Raw genomic sequence first — 27,634 nt, forward strand, 5'->3', positions numbered from 1 at the left:
AGAGAGAGAGAACACTTTGTCCTGACTATCCGGAGAGAAGATGCGCGGGACTTAATATCAGAACAGATGGAGGTCATTTTTTCAAATGCATTTTGAAGAACAATATTTTTGATACAAATGATTTTATTTAGGTGATAATATACAAAACAAATGAGGAATTTAGGGAAAATGAAACCATTATTTAACACTGCATGGTAGTAAAACACTGCATACTATGGAATCACATCCAAATCAATTCCACAGCTTCACGTTACACATTCAAAGACATAACATAAAGCCACAATGGTAGAAACTTAAACAAACCATCAGTGGCAGACAAATCATCAGTATCATAACAGGGGAATTGGTGGAAATCTGTCTGGAGATGTGATTGGTCAGTTAAAGTCCTTCTGCAGCTGTTATTGGTCAGTTGAAGTCGGGGGCAGTGACCAGTATGGGAGTCGTGGGAACATCTTGATTGAGAGACTGGAAGAGAGAAAGAAAGAAAAAGGGAGAGTAGAAAAATAGATTAACTAATGTGAAGGAACATTTTACATTGACTTCAGGTGTCCCTGGCGGTAATTTCCACGGCACTACTCTATTGTCACTACTCTATTGTCACTACTCTATTGTCACTACTCTATTGCCACTACTCTATTGCCACTACTCTATTGTCACTACTCTATTGTCACTACTCTATTGCCACCACTCTATTGTCACTACTCTATTGTCACTACTCTATTGCCACTACTCTATTGTCACTACTCTATTGTCACTACTCTATTGCCACTACTCTATTGCCACTACTCTATTGTCACTACTCTATTGTCACTACTCTATTGTCACTACTCTATTGCCATTACTCTATTGCCACTACTCTATTGTCACTACTCTATTGCCACTACTCTATTGTCACTACTCTATTGTCACTACTCTATTGCCACTACTCTATTGCCACTACTCTATTGTCACTACTCTATTGCCACTACTCTATTGTCACTACTCTATTGCCACTACTCTATTGTCACTACTCTATTGCCACTACTCTATTGCCACTACTCTATTGTCACTACTCTATTGCCACTACTCTATTGCCACTACTCTATTGCCACTACTCTATTGTCACTACTCTATTGCCCTGTGGCATCCTCTGTGTATTTACACAATCTTGTAAATATTTTATTTGTACTGTAAAAATCTCTCTGAAAAAATAGGCGTTGTTTTTATCCCCCTTTCATTTTGTTTGGATTCTGTCTTGAAATAGTATTCCTCATTGCCAGCACTCTTGTTTTCAATATGGCAAGCATATGTTGTGATCATAAACAATAGACATATAATAATAACATTTAGACTGAACATACCCGCAAATAAATCCAAGTTAAAACATGTAAATATCTATTCCCACCACATCCTATCATGAATATGATCATGGTAATTCAGCAATAATACCCCAGATAATAACAAATATTACAGTGATAAACCAAATATTAAAGGGGAAGTATTTTACTATTTTTTACATTTTATTTTATTCAACCTTTATTTAACTATGCAAGTCAGTTACTAACAAATTCTTATTTACAATGACGGCCTAGATGGTTCGATGGTTCCTAACCCGGAAAGTAGTCTATGGGCCAGGAGACACTGTAATCTGTAATCTGCATGTACTCTACACACACACATACACATTGTAATGTTGTGGTAGTGTGGACTTTATATTGTACATTTGCAATAATAGAGTAATAATGTATTTTATGATGTATTGTTTTATTTATGATGTAGGCTGTTGTGTTTTACTGTGATGTAATTGTTTAAACCCTGTTTGGACCCCAGGAAGAGTAGCTGCAGAATGGGGATCCTAATACATACTAAATATATAATGTTCATGGTAATCTTGTAATCTACAACTGTTAATTGAATCAAATACTAAAGTTCCCCTTTAATGTATTTTCCCGTCTGTCTTACTGAGTATGGTCCGAAACTCCTCCTCTTTTTGTACAGGATGTAAGAGAGCGTTGAGGAGATGGTGATCTGGATGATGGTGAAGAGAAGGAGGGACGACTTTACTCCATAACTGAACACCTGAGGTAAAGAGAGAGAGAGAGAGAGAGCTAAAGTTAAACTGAGAGCAAGTCATTTGTAAGAACATTTGTCACACATCGTTTGTAATATTGCATTGTGACGAAACAGATCATTTGAATATGAGAGATTTATCATTTCAGATTAAATATAATTTCTCAATGAGTCATAGACATGATGCATTACAAACACGTTGGGGTAACAACGTACAGTACCAGTTAAAAGTTTGGACACGCCTACTCATTCAAGGGTTTTTCTTTATTTTTTACTATTTTCTACATTGTAGAATAATAGTGAAGACATCAAAACTATGTACTAACACATATGGAATCATCTAGTTACCAAAAAAGGGTTAAACAAATCTAAATATATTTTATATTCTAGATTCTTCAAAGTAGCCACCCTTTGCCTTGATAACAGCTTGGCACACTGTTGGCATTCTCTCAACCAGCTTCATGAGGAATGCTTTTCCAACAGTCTTGAAGGAGTTCCCACATATGCTGAGCACTTGTTGGCTGCTTTTCCTTCACTCTGCAGTCCAACTCATCCCAAACCATCTCAATTGGGTTGAGGTCAGGTGATTGTGGAGGTCAGGTCATCTGATGCAGCATTCCATCACTCTCCTTCTTGGTCAAATAGCCGTTACATAGCCTGGAGGTGTGTTGGGTCATTGTCCTGTTGAAAAACAAATGATAGTCCCACTAAGCGCAAACCATATGAGATGGCATATCGCTGCAGAATGCTGTGGTAGCCATGCTGGGTAAGTGTGCCTTGAATTCTAAATAAATCACAGACAGTGTCACCTGCAAATCACCATCACACCTCCTCCTCCATGCTTCACTGTGGGAACCACACATGTGGAGATAATTTGTTCACCTACTCTGCGTCTCACAAAGACAAGGCGATTGGAACCAAAAATCTCAAATTTGGACTCATCAGACCAAAGGACAGATTTCAACCGGTATAATGTCCATTGCTCGTGTTTCTTGGCCCAAGCAAGTCTCTTCTTATTATTGATGTTCTTTAATAGTGTTTTCTTTGCAGAAATTCGACCATCACATCAAATTTTATTGGTCACATACATGTGTTTAGCAGATGTTATTGCGGGTGTAGCGAAATGCTTGTGTTTCTACTACAACAGTGCAGTAATATCTAACAAGTAATATCTAAAAATTTCACAACTTATATCCGATACACACAAATCTAAGTAAAGGAATGGAATTAAGAATATATATAAATATATGGATGAGCAATGTCAGAGCGGCATAGACTAAGATACAGTAGAATAGAATAGAATACAGTTGAAGTCGGAAGTTTACATACACCTTAGACAAATACATTTAAATTCAGTTTTTCACAATTCCTGACATTTAATACTAGTAAAAATTCCCTGTCTTAGGTCAGTTAGGATCACCACTTTATTTTAAGAATGTGAAATGTCAGAATAATATTAGAGAGAATGATTTATTTCAGCTTTTATTTATTCAATCACATTCACGGTGGGTCAGAAGTTTACATACACTCAATTAGTATTTGGTAGCTATCATTGCCTTTAAATTGTTTAACTTGGGTCAAACGTTTCGGGAAGCCTTCCACAACCTTCACACAATACGTTTGGGTGAATTTTAGCCCATTCTTCCTCACAGAGCTGGTGTAACAGAGTCAGGTTTGTAGGCCTCCTTGCTCGCACACACTTATTCAGTTCTGCCCACAAATGTTCTATAGGATTGAGGTCAGGGCTTTGTGATGGCCACTCCAATACCTTGACTTTGTTGTCCAGAAGCCATTTTGCCACAACTTTGGAAGTATGCTTGGGGTCACTTTCCATTTGCAAGACCCATTTGCGACCAAGCTTTAAGCTTTGACTGAAACAAGTCTCTTCTTTTTATTACCTCTGCAGCAGAGGTAACTCTGAGTCTTCCTTTCCTGTGGCGGTCCTCATGAGAGCCAATTTCTTCATAGCGCTTGATGGTTTTTGCGACTGAACTTGAAGAAATGTTCTGTATTGACTGACCTTCATGTCTTAAAGTAATGATGGAATGTTGTTTCTCTTTGCTTATTTGAGCTGTTCTTGCCATAATATGGAATTGGTCTTTTACCAAATAGGGCTATCTTCTGTATACCAATCCTACCTTATCACAACACAACTGATTGGCTCAAACACATTAAGAAGGAAAGAAATTCTGCAAATTAACTTTTAACAAGGCTTGCCTGTTAATTTAAAAGCATTCCAGGTGACTACCTCATGAAGTTGGTTGAGAGAATGCCAAGAGTGTGCAAAGCTGTCAACAAGGAAAAGGGTGGCTACTTTGAAGAATCTCAAGTATATTTTGATTTGTTTAACACTTGTTTGGTTACTACATGAATGATGTGTGATTTCATAGTTTTGATGTCTTCACTATTATTCTACAATGTAGAAAATAGTAAAAATAAAGAAAAACCCTTGAACGAGTAGGTGTGTCCAAACTTTTGACTGATACTGGATACTGGCGACACACACACACACACACAAACAGACCAATGATGAAAGAGGTACTAACAGTGGCATAGTGCTGGTGGTTACATTCATACTCCTGCCTGTCCTGTGTTGCGGGGGCCAGGGGGTGGTTACACGGTGCCTCTGGGTTGTTGTGGAGATCAATGAAGTAGATGATGAGGGCCAGGAGAGAAACCAAAATGGCCACCAGTGTCACCACCATACACACACTCAGCTAGAGGGACAGAGGAAGAGAGAGAGCGGGAGGAAGAGATTTGTACATCGTTACAACACTGTATATATACGTAATATGACATTTGTAATGTCTTTATTGTTTTGAAACTTCTGTATGTGTCATGTTTGCTGTTCATTTTTGTTTATTTCACTTCTGTATATTATCTACCTCAAATGCTTTGGCAATGTTAACACATGTTTCCCATGCCAATAAATCCCCTTGAATTGAATTGATAGGGGTGGGAGTCAGGGGCCAGACCTCATTGATTATAGTGTACATTTTTATAATGTAGGGTGTGTGTGTGTGTGTGTGTGTGTGTGTGTGTGTGTGTGTGTGTGTGTGACTATCTGTGATAAAGTGAAAATCTGAGGCTAGCACCCGACCCACAAATAAATAAATAAATGCGCTGTAGGCTAGAGTCAGAGATGGCAGAATTTCTTTTGACAGGGGGTGCTGGATTTTTTTGTGTGCCTATTTTAGATATGTTTCTGCTTATAATTTTGCTAGGCTATTTGTGAGTCAACTTGTCTATTATTGGATACATGCAGCTTCTCTTCTGTCATTGTCATGTATTGTCATGTTGTGTCTTGTTTCTGTCCTTTCTCTTCACCCTGTCTCCCCCTGCTGGTCGTTTTAGGTTACCTTTTCTCCCCCTCTTTCCCCCAGCTGTTCCTTGTCTCCTCCTAACTACCTCGTCACCCCTTTTCCCACCTGTTCCCTTTTTCCCTCTGATTAGTCCTCTATATCTCTCTCTGTTTTTGTTCCTGTCCTTGTCGGATTCTTGTTTGTGTTGTTCATGCCTGAACCAGACTATCGTCATGTTTGCTGCAACCTTGTCCTGTCCTGTCGGAACCTGCCGGTCCATCTGAGCCTACGTTTGTTTTCTTATTAAAGAAGCTCTGTTTACGTTAATTCGCTTTTGGGTCCTCATTCACGCACCGTAACAGAAGAATCCGACCAAGAATGGACCCAGCGACTTCGGATCCTCTCCACTCAGCCGTCGAGATCCAGGGAGCGATGCTAGGCAGACACGAGCAGGAATTGTCTGCTGCTCGACATGCCGTTGAGACCCTGGCCACCCAAGTCTCCAACCTCACAGAACAGGTTCACCATCTCCGCCTCGATCCACCGGCCACTTCCAGGGCTTTCGAATCTCCGGAGCCCAGAATCAATAACCCGCCGTGTTACTCTGGGGAGCCCACTGAATGCCGCTCGTTCCTCACCCAGTGTGATATTGTGTTTTCTCTCCAGCCCAACACTTACTCCAGGAGCACTGCTCGTGTCGCCTACGTCATATCTCTCCTTATTGGACGGGCTCGTGAGTGGGGCACGGCAATCTGGGAGGCAAGGGCTGAGTGTACTAACCAGTATCAGGACTTTAAGGAGGAGATGATACGGGTTTTTGATCGATCTGTTTTTGGGGAGGAGGCTTCCAGGGTCCTGTCTTCCCTATGTCAAGGTAATCGATCCATAACAGACTACTCTATTGAGTTTCGCACTCTTGCTGCCTCCAGTGGCTGGAACGAGCCGGCTTTGCTCGCTCGTTTTTTGGAGGGTCTCCGCGCAGAGGTAAAGGATGAGATTCTCTCCCGGGAGGTTCCTTCCAGCGTGGATTCCTTGATTGAACTCGCTATTCGCATTGAGCGACGGGTTGATCTTCGTCACCGAGCTCGTGGAAAGGAGCTCGCGTTCTCCGTTGCCCCCCTCTCCGCATCACTACCATCTTCCTCTGCCGGCTCGGGTGCTGAGCCTATGCAGCTGGGAGGTATCCGCATCTCGACTAAGGAGAGGGAACGGAGAATCACCAACCGCCTCTGTCTCTATTGCGGTTCTGCTGGTCATTTTGTCACTTCATGTCCAGTAAAAGCCAGAGCTCATCAGTAAGCGGAGGGCTACTGGTGAGCGCTACTACTCCTGTCTCTCCTTCAAGATCCTGCACTACCTTGTCGGTCCATCTACGCTGGACCGGTTCGTCAGCTTCCTGCAGTGCCTTAATAGACTCTGGGGCGGAGGGCTGTTTTATGGACGAGACCTGGGCTCGGGAACATGACATTCCTCTCAGACAGTTAAGGGAGTCCACGGCCTTGTTCGCCCTGGATGGTAGTCCTCTCCCCAGGATTCAGCGTGAGACGCTACCTTTAACCCTCACTGTTTCTGGTAATCATAGCGAAACCATTTCTTTTTTAATTTTTTGTTCACCTTTTACACCTGTTGTTTTGGGCCATCCCTGGCTAGTTTGTCATAATCCTTCCATTAATTGGTCTAGTAATTCTATCCTCTCCTGGAACGTCTCTTGTCATGTGAAATGTTTAATGTCTGCTATCCCTCCTGTTTCCTCTGTCTCTTCTTCACAGGAGGAGCCTGGTGATTTGACAGGGGTGCCGGAGGAATATCACGATCTGCGCACGGTGTTCAGTCGGTCCAGGGCCACCTCTCTTCCTCCACACCGGTCGTATGATTGTAGTATTGATCTCCTTCCGGGAACCACTCCCCCCCGGGGTAGACTATACTCTCTGTCGGCTCTCGAACGTAAGGCTCTCGAAGATTATTTGTCTGTAGCTCTTGCCGCCGGTACCATAGTCCCCTCCTCCTCTCCCGCCGGAGCGGGGTTTTTTTTTGTTAAGAAGAAGGACGGGTCCCTGCGCCCCTGCATAGATTATCGAGGGCTGAATGACATAACAGTGAAGAATCGTTATCCGCTTCCTCTTATGTCTTCAGCCTTCGAGATCCTGCAGGGAGCCAGGTTTTTCACTAAGTTGGACCTTCGTAACGCTTACCATCTCGTGCGCATCAGGGAGGGGGACGAGTGGAAGACGGCGTTTAACACTCCGTTAGGGCACTTTGAATACCGGGTTCTTCCTTTCGGCCTCGCTAACGCTCCAGCTGTCTTTCAGGCATTAGTCAATGATGTCCTGAGAGACATGCTGAACATCTTTGTTTTCGTTTACCTTGACGATATCCTGATTTTTTCACCGTCACTCCAGATTCATGTTCAGCACGTTCGACGTGTCCTCCAGCGCCTTTTAGAGAATTGTCTTTTTGTGAAGGCTGAGAAGTGCTCTTTTCATGCCTCCTCCGTCACATTTCTCGGTTCTGTTATTTCCGCTGAAGGCATTAAGATGGATCCCGCTAAGGTCCAAGCTGTCATTGATTGGCCCGTCCCTAGGTCACGCGTCGAGCTGCAGCGCTTTCTCGGCTTCGCGAACTTCTATCGTCGTTTCATCCGTAATTTCGGTCAGGTGGCAGCCCCTCTCACAGCCCTTACTTCTGTCAAGACGTGCTTTAAGTGGTCCGTTTCCGCCCAGGGAGCTTTTGATCTCCTCAAGAATCGTTTTACATCCGCACCTATCCTTGTTACACCTGACGTCACTAGACAGTTCGTTGTCGAGGTTGACGCGTCAGAGGTGGGCGTGGGAGCCATTCTTTCTCAGCGCTCCCTCTCTGACGACAAGGTCCACCCTTGCGCGTATTTTTCTCATCGCCTGTCGCCGTCGGAACGTAACTATGATGTGGGAAACCACGAACTGCTCGCCATCCGCTTAGCCCTAGGCGAATGGCGACAGTGGTTGGAGGGGGCGACCGTTCCTTTTGTCGTTTGGACTGACCATAGGAACCTTGAGTACATCCGTTCTGCCAAACGACTTAATGCGCGTCAGGCGCGCTGGGCGCTGTTTTTCGCTCGTTTCGAGTTCGTGATTTCTTATCGTCCGGGCTCTAAGAACACCAAGCCTGATGCTTTATCTCGTCTCTTCAGTTCTTCAGTAGCCTCCACTGACCCCGAGGGGATTCTCCCTGAGGGGCGTGTTGTCGGGTTGACTGTCTGGGGAATTGAGAGGCAGGTAAAGCAAGCACTCACTCAAACTCCGTCGCCGCGCGCTTGTCCTAGGAACCTTCTTTTCGTTCCCGTTCCTACTCGTCTGGCCGTTCTTCAGTGGGCTCACTCTGCCAAGTTAGCCGGCCACCCTGGCGTTCGGGGTACGCTTGCTTCCAGCGTTTTTGGTGGCCCACCCGGGAGCATGACACGCGTCGCTTCGTGGCTGCTTGTTCGGTCTGCGCGCAGACTAAGTCCGGTAACTCCCCTCCTGCCGGCCGTCTCAGGCCGCTTCCCATTCCCTCTCGACCGTGGTCTCACATCGCCTTAGATTTTGTCACCGGACTGCCTTCGTCAGCGGGGAAGACTGTTATTCTTACGGTTGTCGACAGGTTCTCTAAGGCGGCTCATTTTATTCCCCTTGCTAAGCTTCCTTCTGCTAAAGAGACGGCACAAATCATCATCGAGAATGTTTTCAGAATTCATGGCCTTCCGTCAGACGTCGTTTCGGACAGAGGTCCGCAATTCACGTCTCAATTTTGGAGGGAGTTTTGCCGTTTGATTGGGGCTTCCGTCAGTCTCTCTTCCGGCTTTCACCCCCAGTCTAACGGTCAAGCAGAACGGGCCAATCAGACTATTGGTCGCATCTTACGCAGTCTTTCTTTTCGCAACCCTGCGTCTTGGTCAGAACAGCTCCCCTGGGCAGAATACGCCCACAACTCGCTTCCTTCGTCTGCGACCGGGCTATCTCCTTTTCAGAGTAGCCTCGGGTACCAGCCTCCGCTGTTCTCATCTCAGTTCGCCGAGTCCAGCGTCCCCTCCGCTCAGGCTTTTGTCCAACGTTGCGAGCGCACCTGGAAGAGGGTCAGGTCTGCACTTTGCCGTTATAGGGCGCAGACTGTGAGGGCTGCTAATAAGCGTAGAACTAAGAGTCCTAGATATTGTCGCGGTCAGAGAGTTTGGCTCTCCACTCAGAACCTTCCCCTTAAGACGGCTTCTCGCAAGTTGACCCCGCGGTTCATTGGTCCGTTCCGTATTTCTCAGGTCATTAATCCTGTCGCAGTTCGACTTCTTCTTCCGCGATACCTTCGTCGCGTCCACCCGGTCTTCCATGTCTCCTGTATCAAGCCCGTTCTTCGCGCCCCCGCTCGTCTTCCCCCCCCCCCCCCCCATCCTTGTCGAGGGCGCACCCATCTACAGGGTCCGTAGGATTTTGGACATGCGTCCTCGGGGCCGTGGTCATCAGTACCTAGTAGATTGGGAGGGGTACGGTCCTGAGGAGAGGAGTTGGGTTCCCTCTCGGGACGTGCTGGACCGTGCGCTGATCGAGGATTTCCTCCGTTGCCGCCAGGTTTCCTCCTCGAGTGCGCCAGGAGGCGCTCGGTGAGTGGGGGGGTACTGTCATGTATTGTCATGTTGTGTCTTGTTTCTGTCCTTTCTCTTCACCCTGTCTCCCCCTGCTGGTCGTTTTAGGTTACCTTTTCTCCCCCTCTTTCCCCCAGCTGTTCCTTGTCTCCTCCTAACTACCTCGTCACCCCTTTTCCCACCTGTTCCCTTTTTCCCTCTGATTAGTCCTCTATATCTCTCTCTGTTTTTGTTCCTGTCCTTGTCGGATTCTTGTTTGTGTTGTTCATGCCTGAACCAGACTATCGTCATGTTTGCTGCAACCTTGTCCTGTCCTGTCGGAACCTGCCGGTCCATCTGAGCCTACGTTTGTTTTCTTATTAAAGAAGCTCTGTTTACGTTAATTCGCTTTTGGGTCCTCATTCACGCACCGTAACAGTCATTATATGTTTCCTAAAAAACGAAATAAACCCTTGCTCACCAGAATCTGTTTGACCAGTTGTAAGGAAATTGAAAGCTGTGAAAATGACCCAACATGTTTCTGATAAGATTTGAGTTTGGCTTGGATGCCTATTTATGTGGTTGAAATACTATCAGCTTTTATGACGCTGATAGATCGCAGCTCTACAGCCGGTCCCTAACTGTGCATGCACATTCTCTCAAGATTCTGAAATAAATAATATTTCTCTACTCCTGTTCCCGAGTCAAAATGTACATTTGGTGTATAATTTTACCCTAGAAATGCTTAATTCTGCAGGCGTTAGTATTAAGGCTATGTGAGAGGTTAGTGTCCAGATTTCAGTTTCAATTAAACCCACCTGAACAATAGGCTACAGTTTTCTTGACGTGTCAGAGGCCTATTTGAAGTCCCCATCTTGTGACTGTCGTATAGCGATTCATAATCTTCACACATAATATATGCACTGTTATCATCCTCTTTTACCACTTCACCAAATCTTTCTCAACATTACTTTTATGGCCCTCCCGTCTCTGTATTTTCAACTCTCTATTTCGCAGCTTTTTCTTATTGAATTAAACTCCGGTATTGTCCTTTTTGCCTCAGTGGTTCGATGTGTTTCCCAAAAGCGTTTGGTGTTGGCGCGCGTAAAGTTAGGCCCCAAAGTTTAGGCTTTCGCACTAATGCCAAAAACATGAAAGAAAACCCTAAATGTAGTCTATAGGCCTAGATATAAATTGCACAACAATGATACATGTATAGATTTTTTTATGTGTTATTTTCTCTTTATTCAACCCAACTGCCACCTACCCGCCCTCCATTTGCATAATATTTCATAACCCTAAACCAATGATGTATATATAAACACTAGATGATAGGGGGCACTGTTTTGAACCCACCGTGCCTCCATCTTGGCACCGCAACACCATTGTAAAAAAATATATATTTTGGAAGCTATTGCCATGTTTATTCTATTAAAGACACCTTAATGCATACTTTTAAATGATACGATATGAGCTAAACATACAAATAAAGCAATATCTAAAAACATTTTCCTTAAAGTATAATTTTTTGAAAGTATTAATGTTACTGTCCCCACTAAAACAACAAAAATACTTAAATACATCAAATTTTGTCCTTGAAACATTTAAATGAAATAATGTCGAATTCCATTCAATCCTATAGAACTCGCCAGCTTGTAACCCTAAAACCCGGAAATGAGTTACCGCTGGTTCATTCGGCCATCCCTATGCGAAAAATGAACACCGACAATAAGGTCAGAGGTTAACACAGGCTTAGGAGATCTTATAAGTTTTGTTCTATGAGATGATAGGAGTCAGTTAACATGACCTTTATGAATTATGAAGCCTTTATTATGAAGTGCTTAATGTGCTTTTTTTAATTACATAAATTCTTCAAAATTCACAAAAGGTGATGTTAGCTGATGAAGATTATCTCATAGAACTAAACGTATAAGATCTCCTAAGCCTGTGTTTACTACAAACCTTATTTTGGGTGTAAGGGTTGCAGCCTTTTTTTCCAATTTCCACCTAAAATGAAATCTAATTGCCTGTAGCTCAAGACCTGAAGCAAGGATGTGTATATTCTTGATAGTTTTTGAATAGAAACACTTTGAAGTTTGTGGAAATATGAAATGAATGTAGGAGAATATAACACATTAGATCTGGTAAAAGATAACAGAAATAAAAAACAAGAGGTTTCTCAAAAATAATTGTTGCATCATCTTTGAAATGCAAGAGAAGGCCAAGACAGTGAAGTAGGATTCTAGGTGTCATTTAGACGTTGTCCACAAGATGGCAGCAGTTTGTGTGCAACGTTTCAGACTGATCCAGTGAATAATTACATCACTACACAATATTTTGTATTAATTCTGTCAGGAGTTTGCCCAAATGTGCCAAATTGGTCAATTTAAGGATGTTCAAGTACATTCAACCTTTATTTAACTAAGCAAGTCAGTTAAGAACAAATTCTTATTTTACAATGAAAGCGTACCACGGCCAAACCCTCCCCTAACCCGGATGACGCTGGGCCAATTGTGCACCGCCCTATGGAACTCCCGATCACAGCCGAGTGTGATACAGCCCGGGATCGAACCAGAGTCTGTAATGACGCCTCTAGCACTGAGATGCAGTGCCTTAGACTGCTGCACAACTCGGGAGCCTAACATTACCTTACATAACTATAGAGAACATACAAAAATCCTATGGCAATAAAACATTTAAGTTGCACACACTGCCAGAAATGTCATACATGATGGATCATTAGCTTCCCTACAGAAAAGACAGCAGGTGTGGGGTGTGTCAAACTGTAGAACCCAGTTCCTACATTTGAATATAAAAATGGATGTTATCAAACAAAACTATCAAGCAAAACTTTTATGGGACCCTTAGGATGACAAATCAGATAAAGATTACTGAGTGTAAGTACATTATTTACCTTCAGAGGTGAATGTATCAAACCAGTTGCCATGATAAAAGTGTTTTGTTGTTGTGCACTATCCTCAAACAATAGCATGGTATTTTTTCACTGTAATAGCTACTGTAAATTGGATACTGCGGTTAGATTAACAATAAGACATGTCTATGTCCTGGAAAGTTGGCTGTTGTTTACAACGTCATTCTAGTCACATTATCGCATATTGAGCAACAACTGTCCCGATTTAGGGACACCGATCCCATAGAGGTTATTAAGAGGTTTTAAACAAAAAAAACTACAAAAACGCCATTCATTTTCCCCATAGGCTTTGTCCAATGAACCATGGCGGAGTTAGTGCCTACAAAAAGACGCCATTACTATTTCTCTCTATGGAGGACTGATTTTCTGGGGAGTGCTAATATTGCCGACCAGTGGCTTCAAAGCCTCACATTGGCCAATACATAGAATTAGCAATCCAGAGTTTATATACATCATTGCCCTAAACCTGGACGGCCCGCGGATATAACCATGGGGATTGCGGGTTATGAGATCACTAGTGTGAGTGTGTGTACGCAAGCATACCGTGTGGTGGTATTCATACTCACCGATTTCATACTGCTGTGTTTCTCCATCACTATGGCAACGACTCCTGCTGCTATGAACTAGACACAGCAGATATAAACAACTCCCAATTGTCAATCAAATATCATAAACAATGATTAAAAGAATGAGTGCATTAGCTGATAAAACAATAATGAAATTGAATGGCAACACTTAAAAAAAAAAAAATGGTAATCACAATAACAAATTTGATAGAATAACTTATGTAACCATTCAGTACAGAGAGTGAGTATGAGTGAAGGTTAGGTTACTAGGTTACCGATAGGCCACTCCACCAGGGCACCCCAAAGGTCACGACCTCAGTGAACTCAGTGGAGAGGAGGGGGATGGAGTAGGACATCACCATCAACCCAATCATTATCTGGGACACCTGACACGTAGATAGATAGATAGATAGATAGATAGATAGATAGATAGATAGATAGATAGATAGATAGATAGATAGATAGATAGATAGATAGATAGATAGATAGATAGATAGATAGAATCACACACACAGACAGATGCAAGCACACACATACAGGCTGGTTTACTGTAAATGCACTTTGTGGGAACTGCTGATGTAAAAAGGGTTTTATAATATGATTGTCTTATTGACACAAACACATTAGGTTCCAGGCGTTCTGTATTACATACTGTATTTCATTCTTAAATGCATCAGTCAAACATAATGAGAAAAAAAATAAAAACAGGGCATTAAATGCACAGGGCTGAACACAACATGCAATAATAACCACCCCCTAATGTAGCATCTCCATCTTTAAAAAAAATAAGTAAAAATAGTCTTTGACAACTGACGCTCACCCCCAAAGCCTTCGGCTCGCCTTTCTCGATGCTCTCGCGCAGAGCCTGCTGTTTGTCGGTCAGTTTATCCGAGTTGATGTCCGTGGTCACGCTCACTGACAGGTCCCTTGAGACCGACACAGCCATCCTTGCGCTCTGGAGTCCTTTGACACTGGGGGTCCAGGAAAAGGACACACGCAATGTGTGTTCAATTGTTATGCAATTAAAGAGATTCACTTTACCAACACTTTTATTTAAATTATGATTAATTATACAACAATAGTGAAACCTCCAGGGTGTACCGTTAAACAATCAAAATACCTATTAGGATAATCGACGCATCTTACCTTTTCCTTTCAGATAGAAAATCACTAGTATGCCTAATTCCACAAAGTTAACTTCTTGTTGCCGAATCCACGAATTAGAAAAATTGATTTCGCAACATAGCCAGTCCGAGTCCGTTCCCTTAACTTTTTGTGTCTCCGCCCGTTCTTGGCACGAACGAAACATGAGTAGGATTAGCTTACTTTCACTGGTGCGAAGCCTCCACCCCTAGCCCACTGTCACCCCCTCGTCTTGGTAGACAGTGATACAATAGTCAATATAAACATTCGTAGCAACCGTTTGTGTGACAGCCTGGACCTACACGGTCATTTTGCAACAAAATAAAGGACCGTGTGCATACAACAGGGGCCGTTTTCCTCAAGGTAAGTCCGTTTAAAAAAAAATATCTGATGAATTTACGTAAATGGTGGATGAAGTTGCGCTGATCTTCAGGGGGAATCGAGAGAACATGGCAGTTTAGTCCTGATGTGTAGGCAACAGAACAAGATGATTGAGAAATAAGAATGGTAAATAGGCGTTCTAGATTTGTTTTTAACTGACCTGTATCTTTAAATAAAGGTTTAATAAAATGTAGGCTAATTAAATAAATAAAAGAAGACTATCTTTCTATTATGGCGGACATGTGTGCATGGTGCTCTGCCCAAGCCCCCCTCACATTCACTTGTCCTTGAACTTCATGTTGCGTCAATACAGTTCAGACCAGTCGGCTGGACCGTGTTAATGTACCGTAGTTCATTGCTCTTTCCCCTGTTTTGTTTTCTTCCCTCTCTCCCCTTCTCTTATTTCGTTTGCTTGGCCTAAACAAGCAAACCCTTCCCCACTTCGAATACAGTTGAGTGCATAGTGCATGCAGTGAGGTCTGTGTTTGAACAGCGTTCTACGCTCTAGAATAATGTTTGGTGAAGCTGGTCTGGAAATGAAATGTTCCCATGCCCCCCCATATCTTGATTTCATTGTAATACATCTCCCCCGCCCCCGTCTCTCCCCAAGCCCACTGTGCACATCTGTTTTTCATCGAGCAGCAACATTCCACTATATCCAATAGGGACTAGGCCAACTCAGACATGTGGTTTTCATTCTCTCTCTCAGACCCCCCCCCCCCCCCCCCCCCCCTGCCTCTCTCCCCTCTCCTTTTTTCTCTTATTCTCTCTCGGACTCTCTCTCCCCCTCCCTCCGTGCTTCTTTCCCTCTCCACCTTCTCCCCCTCCCTCCCTCCCTCCCTCTTCTTTTCTCTCTCCTCCTGTCTCTCTCTCTCTCTCTCTCTCTCTCTCTCTCTCTCTCTCTCTCTCTCTCTCTCTCTCTCTCTCTCACACCACAATCCAAGTCCTTGCTAGGTCAAATGAACCTCGCCCCTCTTGCAGTTACAGCTCAACATAAACATGCACATGCTTAAAGGGATAGTTCGGGATTTTGGCAATGACTCTGGTGAAGTAGATCATCTTAGCTTGGACATTCGAGGAAGGTTGCTATGGGGAGAGTCATGTCCAGATGTTTTACTCACAGCAGGGGATTCATGAAGATGATTTTTCATTTGAAAAGGTGTCTGAGTCAACTGTGCTATATCCTATATTTCTATAGGATGCTCTCGGTAATTATCACCCCCTGTGTAACTCACATTGTGAATCTGTCTATTGAACTAGGCTGTTTTCCCAATGGACTCAAATTTGCACGGGTCATTCCTGTATATAAAAAAAAGGGAATAAGTTAGATCATGGAAACTATCGGCCTCTCTCAATCCTGTGGGCTTTATTCGGAGGTCATGGAAAAGATTATGTTCAAGCAGATTGACAGTTATATTTCTTTACATAACCTATTCTATGAGCTCCAATCTGGCTTTATGAAATCCCATTCCACTGACACCTGCCTACTGTATCTGACTCACAGCATAAGGAAGGAAGTAGACGGAGGGACATTTTGTGTTATGGTCATGTTAGATCTACAAAAGACGTTCGATACAGTGAATCATGAGATTCTGTTAATCAAACTAAGAGCCATGGGCTTTAACAATTTAGCAGTAAAATGGGTCAGCTCTTACCTGCAAGAAAGAAAACAGATGGTGGATGTGGATGAGACCCTGTCTAAACCCAAAATTTTGAACTGCAGAGTACCCCAAGGGAGTGTGCTGGGTCCACTTTTAATTCTATTGCATATAAATGATCTGAAATCTACCCGTACCTGTGACCTTTTCCTATACAGTGGGGCAAAAAAGTATTTAGTCAGCCACCAATTGTGCAAGTTCTCCCACTTAAAAAGATGAGAGAGGCCTGTAATTTTCATCATAGGTACACTTCAACTATGACAGACAAAACGAGGGAAATAATCCAGAAAATCACATTGTAGGATTTTTTATAAATTTATTTGCAAATTATGGTGGAAAATAAGTATTTGGTCAATAACAAAAGTTTATCTCAATACTTTGTTATATACCCTTTGTTGGCAATGACAGAGGTCAAATGTTTTCTGTAAGTCTTCACAAGGTTTTCACACACTGATGCTGGTATTTTGGCCCATTCCTCCATGCAGATCTCCTCTAGAGCAGTGATGTTTTGGGGCTGTTGCTGGGCAACACGGACTTTCAACTCCCTCCAAAGATTTTCTATGGGGTTGAGATCTGGAGACTGGCTAGGCCACTCCAGGACCTTGAAATGCTTCTTACGAAGCTACTCCTTCGTTGCCCGGGCGGTGTGTTTGGGATCATTGTCATGCTGAAAGACCCAGCCACGTTTCATCTTCAATGCCCTTGCTGATGGTAGGCTTTGTTACTTTGGTCCCAGCTCTCTGCAGGTCATTCACTAGGTCCCCCCGTGTGGTTTTGGGATTTTTGCTCACCGTTCTTGTGATAATTTTGACCCCACGGGGTGAGATCTTGCGTGGAGCCCCAGATCGAGGGAGATTATCAGTGGTCTTGTATGTCTTCCATTTCCTAATAATTGCTCCCACAGTTGATTTCTTCAAACCAAGCTGCTTACCTATTGCAGATTCAGTCTTCCCAGCCTGGTGCAGGTTTACAATTTTGTTTCTGGTGTCCTTTGACAGCTCTTTGGTCTTGGCCATAGTGGAGCTTGGAGTGTCACTGTTGGAGGTTGTGGACAGGTGTCTTTTATACTGATAACAAGTTCAAGCAGGTGTCATTAATACAGGTAATGAGTGGAGGACAAATGAGCCTCTTAAAGAAGAAGTTACAGGTCTGTGAGAGCCAGAAATCTTGCTTGTTTGTAGGTGACCAAATACTTATTTTCAACCATAATTTGCAAATGAATTAATTAAAAATCCTACAATGTGATTTTATGGATTTTTTTACAGGCCTCTCTCATCTTTTTAAGTGGGAGAACTTGCACAATTGGTGGCTGACTAAATACTTTTTTGCCCCACTGTATGCAGATGATTCTGCACTGTTGGTTTCCCACAAAGACAAAAAATGTGGTTGAGAAAGCCCTCAGTAAATGGCTATATGACAATAAGCTGTCACTTCACCTTGGAAAAACAGAGTCCATGTTGTTCGGGTACAAAGTGAAACTGAGGAAATCCCCAGATTTTAAGGTGGAAGTAGGTGACATGTAGTCGCAGCAAAATCCTCTGTTAAGTATCTTGGATGTGTGCTAGATCTAAAAGGGGAGAGCATGGCACAAAATGTTATCGCCGAAGTGAACCATAAAATTAGATTCCTGGCTAGAACCTCCAAATATCTGGATAAGAATGCAATGGGGACATTGGCAGGGGCTCTTGTTCAGTGACACTTCGACCATGCATGCTCTTCCTGTTACAGTAGTGCCCCCAGGATATTGCAAAATACATTGCAGACATCTCAGAACAAAATGAATCAGGATGATTCTTAAACTTTCCAGCATCTCGACTCTTCCCACTTTGAAAGCCTTCGATGGCTTAAAGTGGAGGAGAGATAAAATTGTGTCTTGTACATCAGATTGTCCACAGTCTGGTCCCCAGATACTTATGCAACTACTTTAACTTAGTAAGGGATAACCATAACTATTCAACGAGAAGGAGTGAAACTGACACTGTTCCTTTTAGATGTAATAGTGGTATGGGGAAAGAAAACATTTGTATACTCGGCTGCCATTATTTGGAATAATCTTCCAAAGAATTGGAAACGTATAACCTCCATAGGTAGTTTCAAGTTCTCACTGAAAAAAATGGCTAAATAGTAGCATGTCTCAAAAGTGTTGTTAATTATGTTGTGATTGTCTTGTGTGTGTGTGTGTGTGTGTGTGTGTGTGTGTGTGTGTGTGTGTGTGTGTGTGTGTGTGTGTGTGTGTGTGTGTGTGTGTGTATGTATGTATATATATATATTTGGGATTGATTGATTATATATTAAGGGTATGTGAGACAAGGAAGATGTACCTGTCCATAGTTGTTTATTTGGAACGGAAATGTCATTAATTATCGGATGTTGTGAAACAAACAACAATTGTGTCTGTCATTGTCTGTTGTCATTACAATCGCTGCCTAACCTTGTTGTATTCCCACTTCCCCTTTACCTCTTCAAAAGGACCACACTGGAAATAGGCTGTTAAGCTTTATTGTGTCATCCTTGATGATTTTCTTAAATTGTATGTGGAGGCGTCACCAGCTATGTATTGATTTAACAAATTGTCAAATAAATTAAATCCATCAAAAGAGGTACTCGTTGCCAAAATCCCGAAGTATCCCTTTATTTAAGCAGAGTTCAAATATCATGCTGGAAGCATAGAACTCTGTGTGAATCACCAATCAAACCTTTGAGAACCCAAAATTGCAAACATGCATTCTACCGTTTATCTGCGTTCCAGTGCCTGTGATTACATTTTGTGTTTGTCAAATCAAATCAAATGTTATTAGTCACATGCGCCGAATACAACAGGTGTAGGTAGACCTTACAGGTGAAATGCTTACTTTACGAGCCCCTAACCACCAATGCAGTTTCAAGAAAGACAGATAAGAAGAAGAAATAAAAGTGACAAGTAATTAAAGAGCAACAGTAAAATAACAATAGCGAGACTATATACAGGGCGGGGTACCGGTACAGAGTCAATGTACAATTTTTAGGGCCTTGCATTGGTTACATTTTGTGATTGATTCTGATAAGCATGTCTCCATCTCCTCTCTTCTTTCTCTTCTCTCCTCTTCATTTTTTTCTTTCTCTCTCTTTTCTCTCTCCTCTCCTCTCTCCTGGACCAAACCCTTTAATTCAGGATGATGTCATCCACTGAGTCAGGAACAGGTGGTCCTAAACTACATCGCCTCTTCATCAAGTTTGACCCAGAGGTTGTAGCGGTAAGATACTTGAATGAGTAATGGACATGAATTGAATGATTACTAAACACTCATACATATAGATAGTCAATACATCTACCAGACTGCTCTTTACTTCCTTATTGTACCATTCAATTGTATTTTAATAGTGGAATTCATATACAGTGCCTTGCGAAAGTATTCGGCCCCCTTGAACTTTGCGACCTTTTGACACATTTCAGGCTTCAAACATAAAGATATAAAACTGTATTTTATTGTGAAGAATCAACAACAAGTGGGACACAATCATGAAGTGGAACGACATTTATTGGATATTTCAAACTTTTTTAACAAATCAAAAACTGAAAAATTGGGCGTGCAAAATTATTCAGCCCCCTTAAGTTAATACTTTGTAGCGCCACCTTTTACTGCGATTACAGCTGTAAGTCGCTTGGGGTATGTCTCTATCAGTTTTGCACATCGAGAGACTGAAATTTATTCCCATTCCTCCTTGCAAAACAGCTCGAGCTCAGTGAGGTTGGATGGAGAGCATTTGTGAACAGCAGTTTTCAGTTCTTTCCACAGATTCTCGATTGGATTCAGGTCTGGACTTTGACTTGGCCATTCTAACACCTGGATATGTTTATTTTTGAACCATTCCATTGTAGATTTTGCTTTATCTTTTGGATCATTGTCTTGTTGGAAGACAAATCTCCGTCCCAGTCTCAGGTCTTCTGCAGACTCCATCAGGTTTTCTTCCAGAATGGTCCTGTATTTGGCTCCATCCATCTTCCCATCAATTTTAACCATCTTCCCTGTCCCTGCTGAAGAAAAGCAGGCCCAAACCATGATGCTGCCACCACCATGTTTGACAGTGGGGATGGTGTATTCAGGGTGATGAGCTGTGTTGCTTTTACGCCAAACATAACGTTTTGCATTGTTGCCAAAAAGTTCCATTTTGGTTTCATCTGACCAGAGCACCTTCTTCCACATGTTTGGTGTGTCTCCCAGGTGGCTTGTGGCAAACTTTAAACGACACTTTTTATGGATATCTTTAAGAAATGGCTTTCTTCTTGCCACTCTTCCATAAAGGCCAGATTTGTGCAATATACAACTGATTGTTGTCCTATGGACAGAGTCTCCCACCTCAGCTGTAGATCTCTGCAGTTCATCCAGAGTGATCATGGGCCTCTTGGCTGCATCTCTGATCAGTCTTCTCCTTGTATGAGCTGAAAGTTTAGAGGGACAGCCAGGTCTTGGTAGATTTGCAGTGGTCTGATACTCCTTCCATTTCAATATTATCGCTTGCACAGTGCTCCTTGGGATGTTTAAAGCTTGGGAAATCTTTTTGTATCCAAATCCGGCTTTAAACTTCTTCACAACAGTATCTCGGACCTGCCTGGTGTGTTCCTTGATCTTCATGATGCTCTCTGCGCTTTTAACGGACCTCTGAGACTATCACAGTGCAGGTGCATTTATACGAAGACTTGATTACACACAGGTGGATTGTATTTATCATCATTAGTCATTTAGGTAAACATTGGATCATTCAGAGATCCTCACTGGACTTCTGGAGAGAGTTTGCTGCACTGAAAGTAAAGGGGCTGAATAATTTTGCACACCCAATTTTTCAGTTTTTGATTTGTTAAAAAAGTTTGAAATATCCAATAAATGTTGCTCCACTTCATGATTGTGTCCCACTTGTTGTTGATTCTTCACAAAAAAATACAGTTTTATATCTTTATGTTTGAAGCCTGAAATGTGGCAAAAGGTCGCAAAGTTCAAGGGGGCCGAATACTTTCGCAAGGCACTGTATCTATCTTGTCACCATGCATCAGACACTTGCTCCACGGAGTACGCACTTGCTTACTTCCTCCTCATGGACTTAAACGCATTGGACTGGTGAAAGCAAGGGCTAGAAGGACCGATTGTCCTCATCATACTTTTTGCACTAGTCATTTCTCATGAGCAAGAATGAATGGAACTGGGAGAAGGCTAGAATCAACCACAGAGCTGAGTTATGTAATCATCGTCACAGTTCCTTTAGATGCAGTTCTCTCTTTTCTCCACCAGGTGGTGTCAATACTGCTGGGTATATTCCAGGTGCTGTTGGCTGTGCCTCTGTACTACATGGACATTGGCTTACCCAAACTACAACTTATGCTCCCTTTATTTATTGGCTTCCTGGTAAGATCCTAATTTAATAAAGCCATAAATAACTTTGTTTCTGTCACAGGAGGCTGCTGAGGGGAAGACAGTTCATAATAATGTCTGGAACGGAGCAAATGGAATGGCATCAAAGACATGGAAACCATGTTGTTTTATTTTTCTCTATACTTTTTCCACCTTGCCATACCATCTCTACTCTAATTGGAGTAAACTAATGGACAACAATAGTTCTACTGCTACTTAAAGCTATTTCACTCACATTTACAGTACCTGTCGTTGAAAAATGATACACATATTCCACATTTGTTCAAGTGCTGGATTTTCACCCACATTGGCCAATCCACCATTCATTCTGATCTTAACTCCAACCCTCCGATATCCACAGATTAACCCATCTTTCTCAGTATAATGACATTTTGCTATTTTCTATTGCAATACATCCCTCCATTTGACTATGAGGGTCTTACGAGGGTCCTGAACCTATCTATTTGTTACATTTCTACCGATATTGCCCTAAAAATACATACTTTACTCAAGAGTATAATGATATTTCCCAGTGACTGATCATTTTTTTCAGATCCCATAACAGTACATTTTGTAGTTCCATCTGAACCCTGATATTATGGCATAACAACCATTCCTGGACCTGATTAAAAAAGTGAGCCACGATGGACAGTACCAGAAAATATATTCTATTGATTCTGTTTCCTCGTGGCAGAATCTGAACAAGGCTGACTGTTCAATGCCCCATATACTGTATTGAGCATTCATTTTGTTGCAAGTATTTATATAATAGCTTAAATTGAAGCGAAGGGATTGATGTGTCAATTGTGGTTTTATTTCTTACATTTTTTTTATTTAACTAGGCAATACAGTGAGCTCCAAAAGTATTGGGGCGGTGACATATTTTTGTTGTTGTTTTGGCTCTGTACTCCAGCACTTTGGATTAGAAGTGACACAATGACGAAACTATAAAATAACACATAGGGAATCATGCAGTAACCAAAAAAGTGTCAAACAAATCAAAATATATTTTATATTTGAGATTCTTAAAAGTAGCCACCCTTTGCCTTGATGACAGCTTTGAATGGCGCCGGAGGGTTGCTGTTTTACGGGCTCCTAACCAACTGTGCTATTTTGTTAGTTTTTGCGCATTGTTTGTAACTTATATTTTAACTTATTTTGTACATAATGTTGCTGCTACCATCTCTTATGACCGAAAATAACTTCTGGATTTTTTCTTTAACGAGTCCAATGCAAAGGATATACTGCTTCCTCGGGAATGAGCCCAAATCCCCGTCATTTGCGTGAAGAAAAGACAGAGAAAAAGGGGGCGGAGGTCAGGCTGCCTTCTGGGAATTCGTAGGCGAGTGAGTAAACCCCCACTACCATCTGTTCTATTTGCCAACGCGCAATCATTGGAAAACAAAATGAATGATATACGATCAAGACTATCCTACTAACGGGACGTTAAAAACTGTAATATCTTATGTTTCACCGAGTCGTGGTTGAACGACAACACGGATAATATAGAGCTGGTGGTATTTTCCATGCATCGGCATTTACAGAGAAGGGGGTGGGTGTTTATTTGTCAATAACAGCTGGTGTGCGATGTCTAATTTTAAAGAAGTCTCAAGGTACTGCTCACCTGAGGTAGAGTACTTTATGATAAGCTGTAGACCACACTATCTACCAAGAGAGTTATAATCTACATTATTCGTAGCCGTCTATTTACCACCACAAACCGATGCTGGCACTAAGACCGCAAACAAGAAAATGCTCATCAAGAAGCGGTGCTTCTAGTGGCCAGGGACTTTAATTCAGGCAAGCTTTCTGTTTTACCTCTTTTCTAGAGGAACACAGAGACGCACACACAAAGATGCATACACAGCTCTCGCATACATACAGTGGGGCAAAAAAGTATTTAGTCAGCCACCAATTGTGCAAGTTCTCCCACTTAAAAAGATGAGAGAGGCCTGTAATTTTCATCATAGGTACACTTCAACTATGACAGAAAAATGAGGGGGAAAAAATCCAGAAAATCACATTGTAGGATTTTTAATGAATTTATTTGCAAATTATGGTGGACAATACGTTTTTGGTATAAAAACTATAACAATAACAAAAGTTTATCTCAATACTTTGTTATATACCCTTTGTTGTCAATGACAGAGGTCAAATGTTTTCTGTAAGTCTTCACAAGGTTTTCACACACTGTTGCTGGTATTTTGGCCCATTCCTCCATGCAGATCTCCTCTAGAGCAGTGATGTTTTGGGGCTGTTGCTGGGCAACACGGACTTTCAACTCCCTCCAAAGATTTTCTATGGGGTTGAGATCTGGAGACTGGCTAGGCCACTCCAGGACCTTGAAATGCTTCTTACGAAGCCACTCCTTCGTTGCCCGGGTGGTGTGTTTGGGATCATTGTCATGCTGAAAGACCCAGCCACGTTTCATCTTCAATGCCCTTGCTGATGGAAGGAGGTTTTCACTCAAAATCTCTCGATACATGGCCCCATTCATTCTTTCCTTTACACGGATCAGTCGTCCTGGTCCCTTTGCAGAAAAACAGCCCCAAAGCATAATGTTTCCATCCCCATGCTTCACAGTAGGTATGGTGTTCTTTGGATGCAACTCAGCATTCTTTGTCCTCCAAACACTACGAGTTGAGTTTTTACCAAAAAGTTATATTTTGGTTTCATCTGACCATATGACATTCTCCCAATCTTCTTCTGGATCATCCAAATGCTCTCTAGCAAACTTCAGACGGGCCTGGACATGTACTGGCTTAAGCAGGGGGACACGTCTGACACTGCAGGATTTGAGTCCCTGGTGGCGTAGTGTGTTACTGGTGGTAGGCTTTGTTACTTTGGTCCCAGCTCTCTGCAGGTCATTCACTAGGTCCCCCCATGTGGTTCTGGGATTTTTGCTCACCGTTCTTGTGATCATTTTGACCCCACGGGGTGAGATCTTGTGTGGAGCCCCAGATCGAGGGAGATTATCAGTGGTCTTGTATGTCTTCCATTTCCTAATAATTGCTCCCACAGTTGATTTCTTCAAACCAAGCTGCTTACCTATTGCAGATTCAGTCTTCCCAGCCTGGTGCAGGTCTACAATTTTGTTTCTGGTGTCCTTTGACAGCTCTTTGGTCTTGGCAATAGTGGAGTTTGGAGTGTGACTGTTTGAGGTTGTGGACAGGTGTCTTTTATACTGATAACAAGTTCAAACAGGTGCCATTAATACAGGTAACGAGTGGAGGACAGAGGAGCCTCTTAAAGAAGAAGTTACAGGTCTGTGAGAGCCAGAAATCTTGCTTGTTTGTAGGTGACCAAATACTTATTTTCCACCATAATCTGCAAATAAATTCATTAAAAGTCCTACAATGTGATTTTCTGGATTTTTTTTCTCATTTTGTCTGTCATATTTGAAGTGTACCTATGATGGAAAATTACAGGCCTCTCTCATCTTTTTAAGTGGGTGAACTTGCACAATTGGTGGCTGACTAAATATGTTTTTTCCCCCACTGTATGTATTAAAGTAGTAAAAAGTGATTGGTCCAATTATTCATAGCACGTAATGACTACATCAAGCTTGTGACTACAAATTTGTTGGATATATTTGCTGTTTGTTTTTGGTTCTGTTTCAGATTTGTTTGTGCCCAATAGAAATTAATGGTAAATAATGTATATTGCAAATAAGAATAGAACATGTTTCTAAACACTTCTACATTAATGTTACAGATGCACAAATATAATAACCCCAAGACATGCTAACCTCTGACCATTACAATAACATGTGAGGTTAGTACTTTTGGGGGGGAATGATATTGTGCTTCTGTAACTTTCCCACTTATCATTATTCATGATTCATTCAGGATTATCCATAATTATGGTAGCATCGACATTAATGCAGAAGTGTTTAGAAACATATTCTATTATTATTTACAATATAAAAGTGACTCCAAAATTACACAAAATATTATGTTCCATTCAATGGCCATAATAAAGAGGTATGGTGACAGAGGGCAACCTTGTTTTACGCCTCTTGACAATTCAAAGTTCTCAGAGAAGTAACTGTTATTTATTATTTCACATAAAGGATTGTTATGCATGACTTTTATCCATCTTATGAGAGAGTTAAAAAATCCAGGGACTGTATCAGATGCTTTCTTAAAATCTGCTAAAATTATCGTTTTTCTCATAGTTTTCCATTATTTCTAGTAGTTGCCTAATGTTGTCTCCAATATATCTTCCTTTAACAATCCTGTCTGATTGTGATGAATAATGTCCAGTTGGACCTTGTTTATTCTATCAGCAATACATTTAGCCAATATTTTTGCATCACAACATTGAAGGGTGACCATGTGTTTGATATATTTGATACCATTCTACCAATTCTGCTCCAGCCATTACCATGAACCCGTCCTCCCCAATTAAGGTGCCAAGCTTCCTCTGGCTTTTGTTTATATGCATAGGCTATATGTTATATTGTGTGCATCATTGGAGGGTTTGGTTTTCTTTTTTCACATCCGTAGCAATTGAAACAACAGATATTGTTTCTACTTTCTTTTAAAGTTTGTGACTGCAGGGTCGTTCGCCTTCGCCTGTGAGAAGTCTCCCAGCAGACAGCTAGTAAGACATTACAACAGTCACGTGTTGCATTGGAATATACACTGCTCTAAACAAACGGGTGTAATCGATTCCATTATTCAAATGTCCACCTGGGTCTACCTGTACAGTAGTCCACATATTGGGCTGAACATGTTGCCCATGGGCTACTGTGCAATGTATATACCCTATTACGTGCATGAGAAGATACATCCATTATATAGCAACATTTAGGTCCAAGGCCTTTTTTCTCTTAGGAACAATTTCATCTTTGGGTCCAGGAGATTTTCCTGTCTCTACTTACTCTATCTTCCATGTTGTGTCTTTCTCCCCAGCTGACGGGCTGTGCCTACACTAACGTGGCCAGCCTGTTGGCGGGCCTACTGGCTCTGTGTATGTACAGCGTCTCCCTACACTCCGTCCAGGGCACTGCTGAACCCTGCACTCTGCCAAGCATCGACCTGTATGCAGGGGCTGCACAAAAGTGCCCAGGAGAGTACCTGGAGGTAAGGACTGATTTGTTGGTGGGTGGTTTATGAGTGTGGGTGTGTCTGTGGACAGTTTGTCTTGTTTGCCGCTATGCTATTTTAGTGCCCTGTATTGTGTGTTGCACTGTGTTTTTTTTGTGTGTTGTTGTTTATCCTTCCTTGTCTTTTTCTCGGTCCCAGGGGTTCTTCAGGAGTGTCACAGTCCTACTCATCGTTTATGACCTGGGGGCTCTTATCCTCCACTCTCTCCTCTCTTTGTCTGCACTCAAGGGACTCAGAGTGGGACTATGCCGAATGATCAATTGATCAATTAGTCAAACTGATTAACCAATTGATGCTAGTTGAAAAACCTATTTTAGAAAAATATTAATCTGTTTTATCATATTTTTATCAGAGACCACATTTCCTTTAACTTGTTCATGTTTGTTTTTTTCATGGGTTTGTTTATTCCTTTCCAGCTTTACAGGCTTACCATTTTTTGATAAACCTAATAAAATAATTTGTATAAACTCTGTGGACTTCTGATGCTTATTTAGATTGAGTGTTGTGTGTTCAGTGTAAGGTCACTGCTGGCTTTTCA

General features: G+C 42.1%; 2 protein-coding genes across 2 annotated transcripts; one reads left to right on the top strand and one right to left on the bottom strand.

Moving 5' to 3' along the window:
* Nucleotides 1-105: 105 nt before the first annotated feature.
* Nucleotides 106-14,814, bottom strand: tmem176 (transmembrane protein 176). Its single transcript, XM_036933579.2, has 7 exons — nt 14,566-14,814; nt 14,240-14,390; nt 13,695-13,805; nt 13,420-13,476; nt 4,596-4,766; nt 1,942-2,058; nt 106-465 (listed from the first exon to the last, which is right to left on the bottom strand). Exons 2-7 carry the CDS (start codon nt 14,363-14,365, stop codon nt 406-408), a joined length of 642 nt encoding a protein of 213 aa, XP_036789474.1. The 5' UTR covers nt 14,366-14,390; nt 14,566-14,814; the 3' UTR covers nt 106-405.
* On the top strand, nt 14,697-27,563 carry LOC110534449 (uncharacterized). The gene is made up of 6 exons (XM_036933580.2): nt 14,697-14,925; nt 19,753-19,834; nt 21,866-21,979; nt 26,534-26,590; nt 26,902-27,072; nt 27,235-27,563. Exons 2-6 carry the CDS (start codon nt 19,754-19,756, stop codon nt 27,358-27,360), a joined length of 549 nt encoding a protein of 182 aa, XP_036789475.1. The 5' UTR covers nt 14,697-14,925; nt 19,753; the 3' UTR covers nt 27,361-27,563.
* Nucleotides 27,564-27,634: the final 71 nt, after the last annotated feature.

The sequence above is a fragment of the Oncorhynchus mykiss genome, chromosome 10 (assembly GCF_057628025.1).
Source record: "Oncorhynchus mykiss isolate SJ-2025 chromosome 10, ASM5762802v1, whole genome shotgun sequence".
Classification (NCBI taxonomy): domain Eukaryota; kingdom Metazoa; phylum Chordata; class Actinopteri; order Salmoniformes; family Salmonidae; genus Oncorhynchus; species Oncorhynchus mykiss.

Excerpts from the sequence above, each read along its gene's own strand:
- tmem176 (XM_036933579.2), bottom strand. The coding sequence starts at position 14,365 with ATGGCTGTGTCGGTCTCAAGGGACCTGTCAGTGAGCGTGACCACGGAC. Across the intron at positions 13,477-13,694 it reads CCTGGTGGAGTGGCCTATCG|TTCATAGCAGCAGGAGTCGT; the intron begins GTAACCTAGTAA and ends TGCTGTGTCTAG. Across the intron at positions 4,767-13,419 it reads AACACAGCAGTATGAAATCG|CTGAGTGTGTGTATGGTGGT; the intron begins GTGAGTATGAAT and ends CTGTCCCTCTAG.
- LOC110534449 (XM_036933580.2), top strand. The coding sequence starts at position 19,754 with ATGATGTCATCCACTGAGTCAGGAACAGGTGGTCCTAAACTACATCGC. Across the intron at positions 21,980-26,533 it reads CTTTATTTATTGGCTTCCTG|TTTGTGACTGCAGGGTCGTT; the intron begins GTAAGATCCTAA and ends TTTCTTTTAAAG. Across the intron at positions 27,073-27,234 it reads GCCCAGGAGAGTACCTGGAG|GGGTTCTTCAGGAGTGTCAC; the intron begins GTAAGGACTGAT and ends TCTCGGTCCCAG.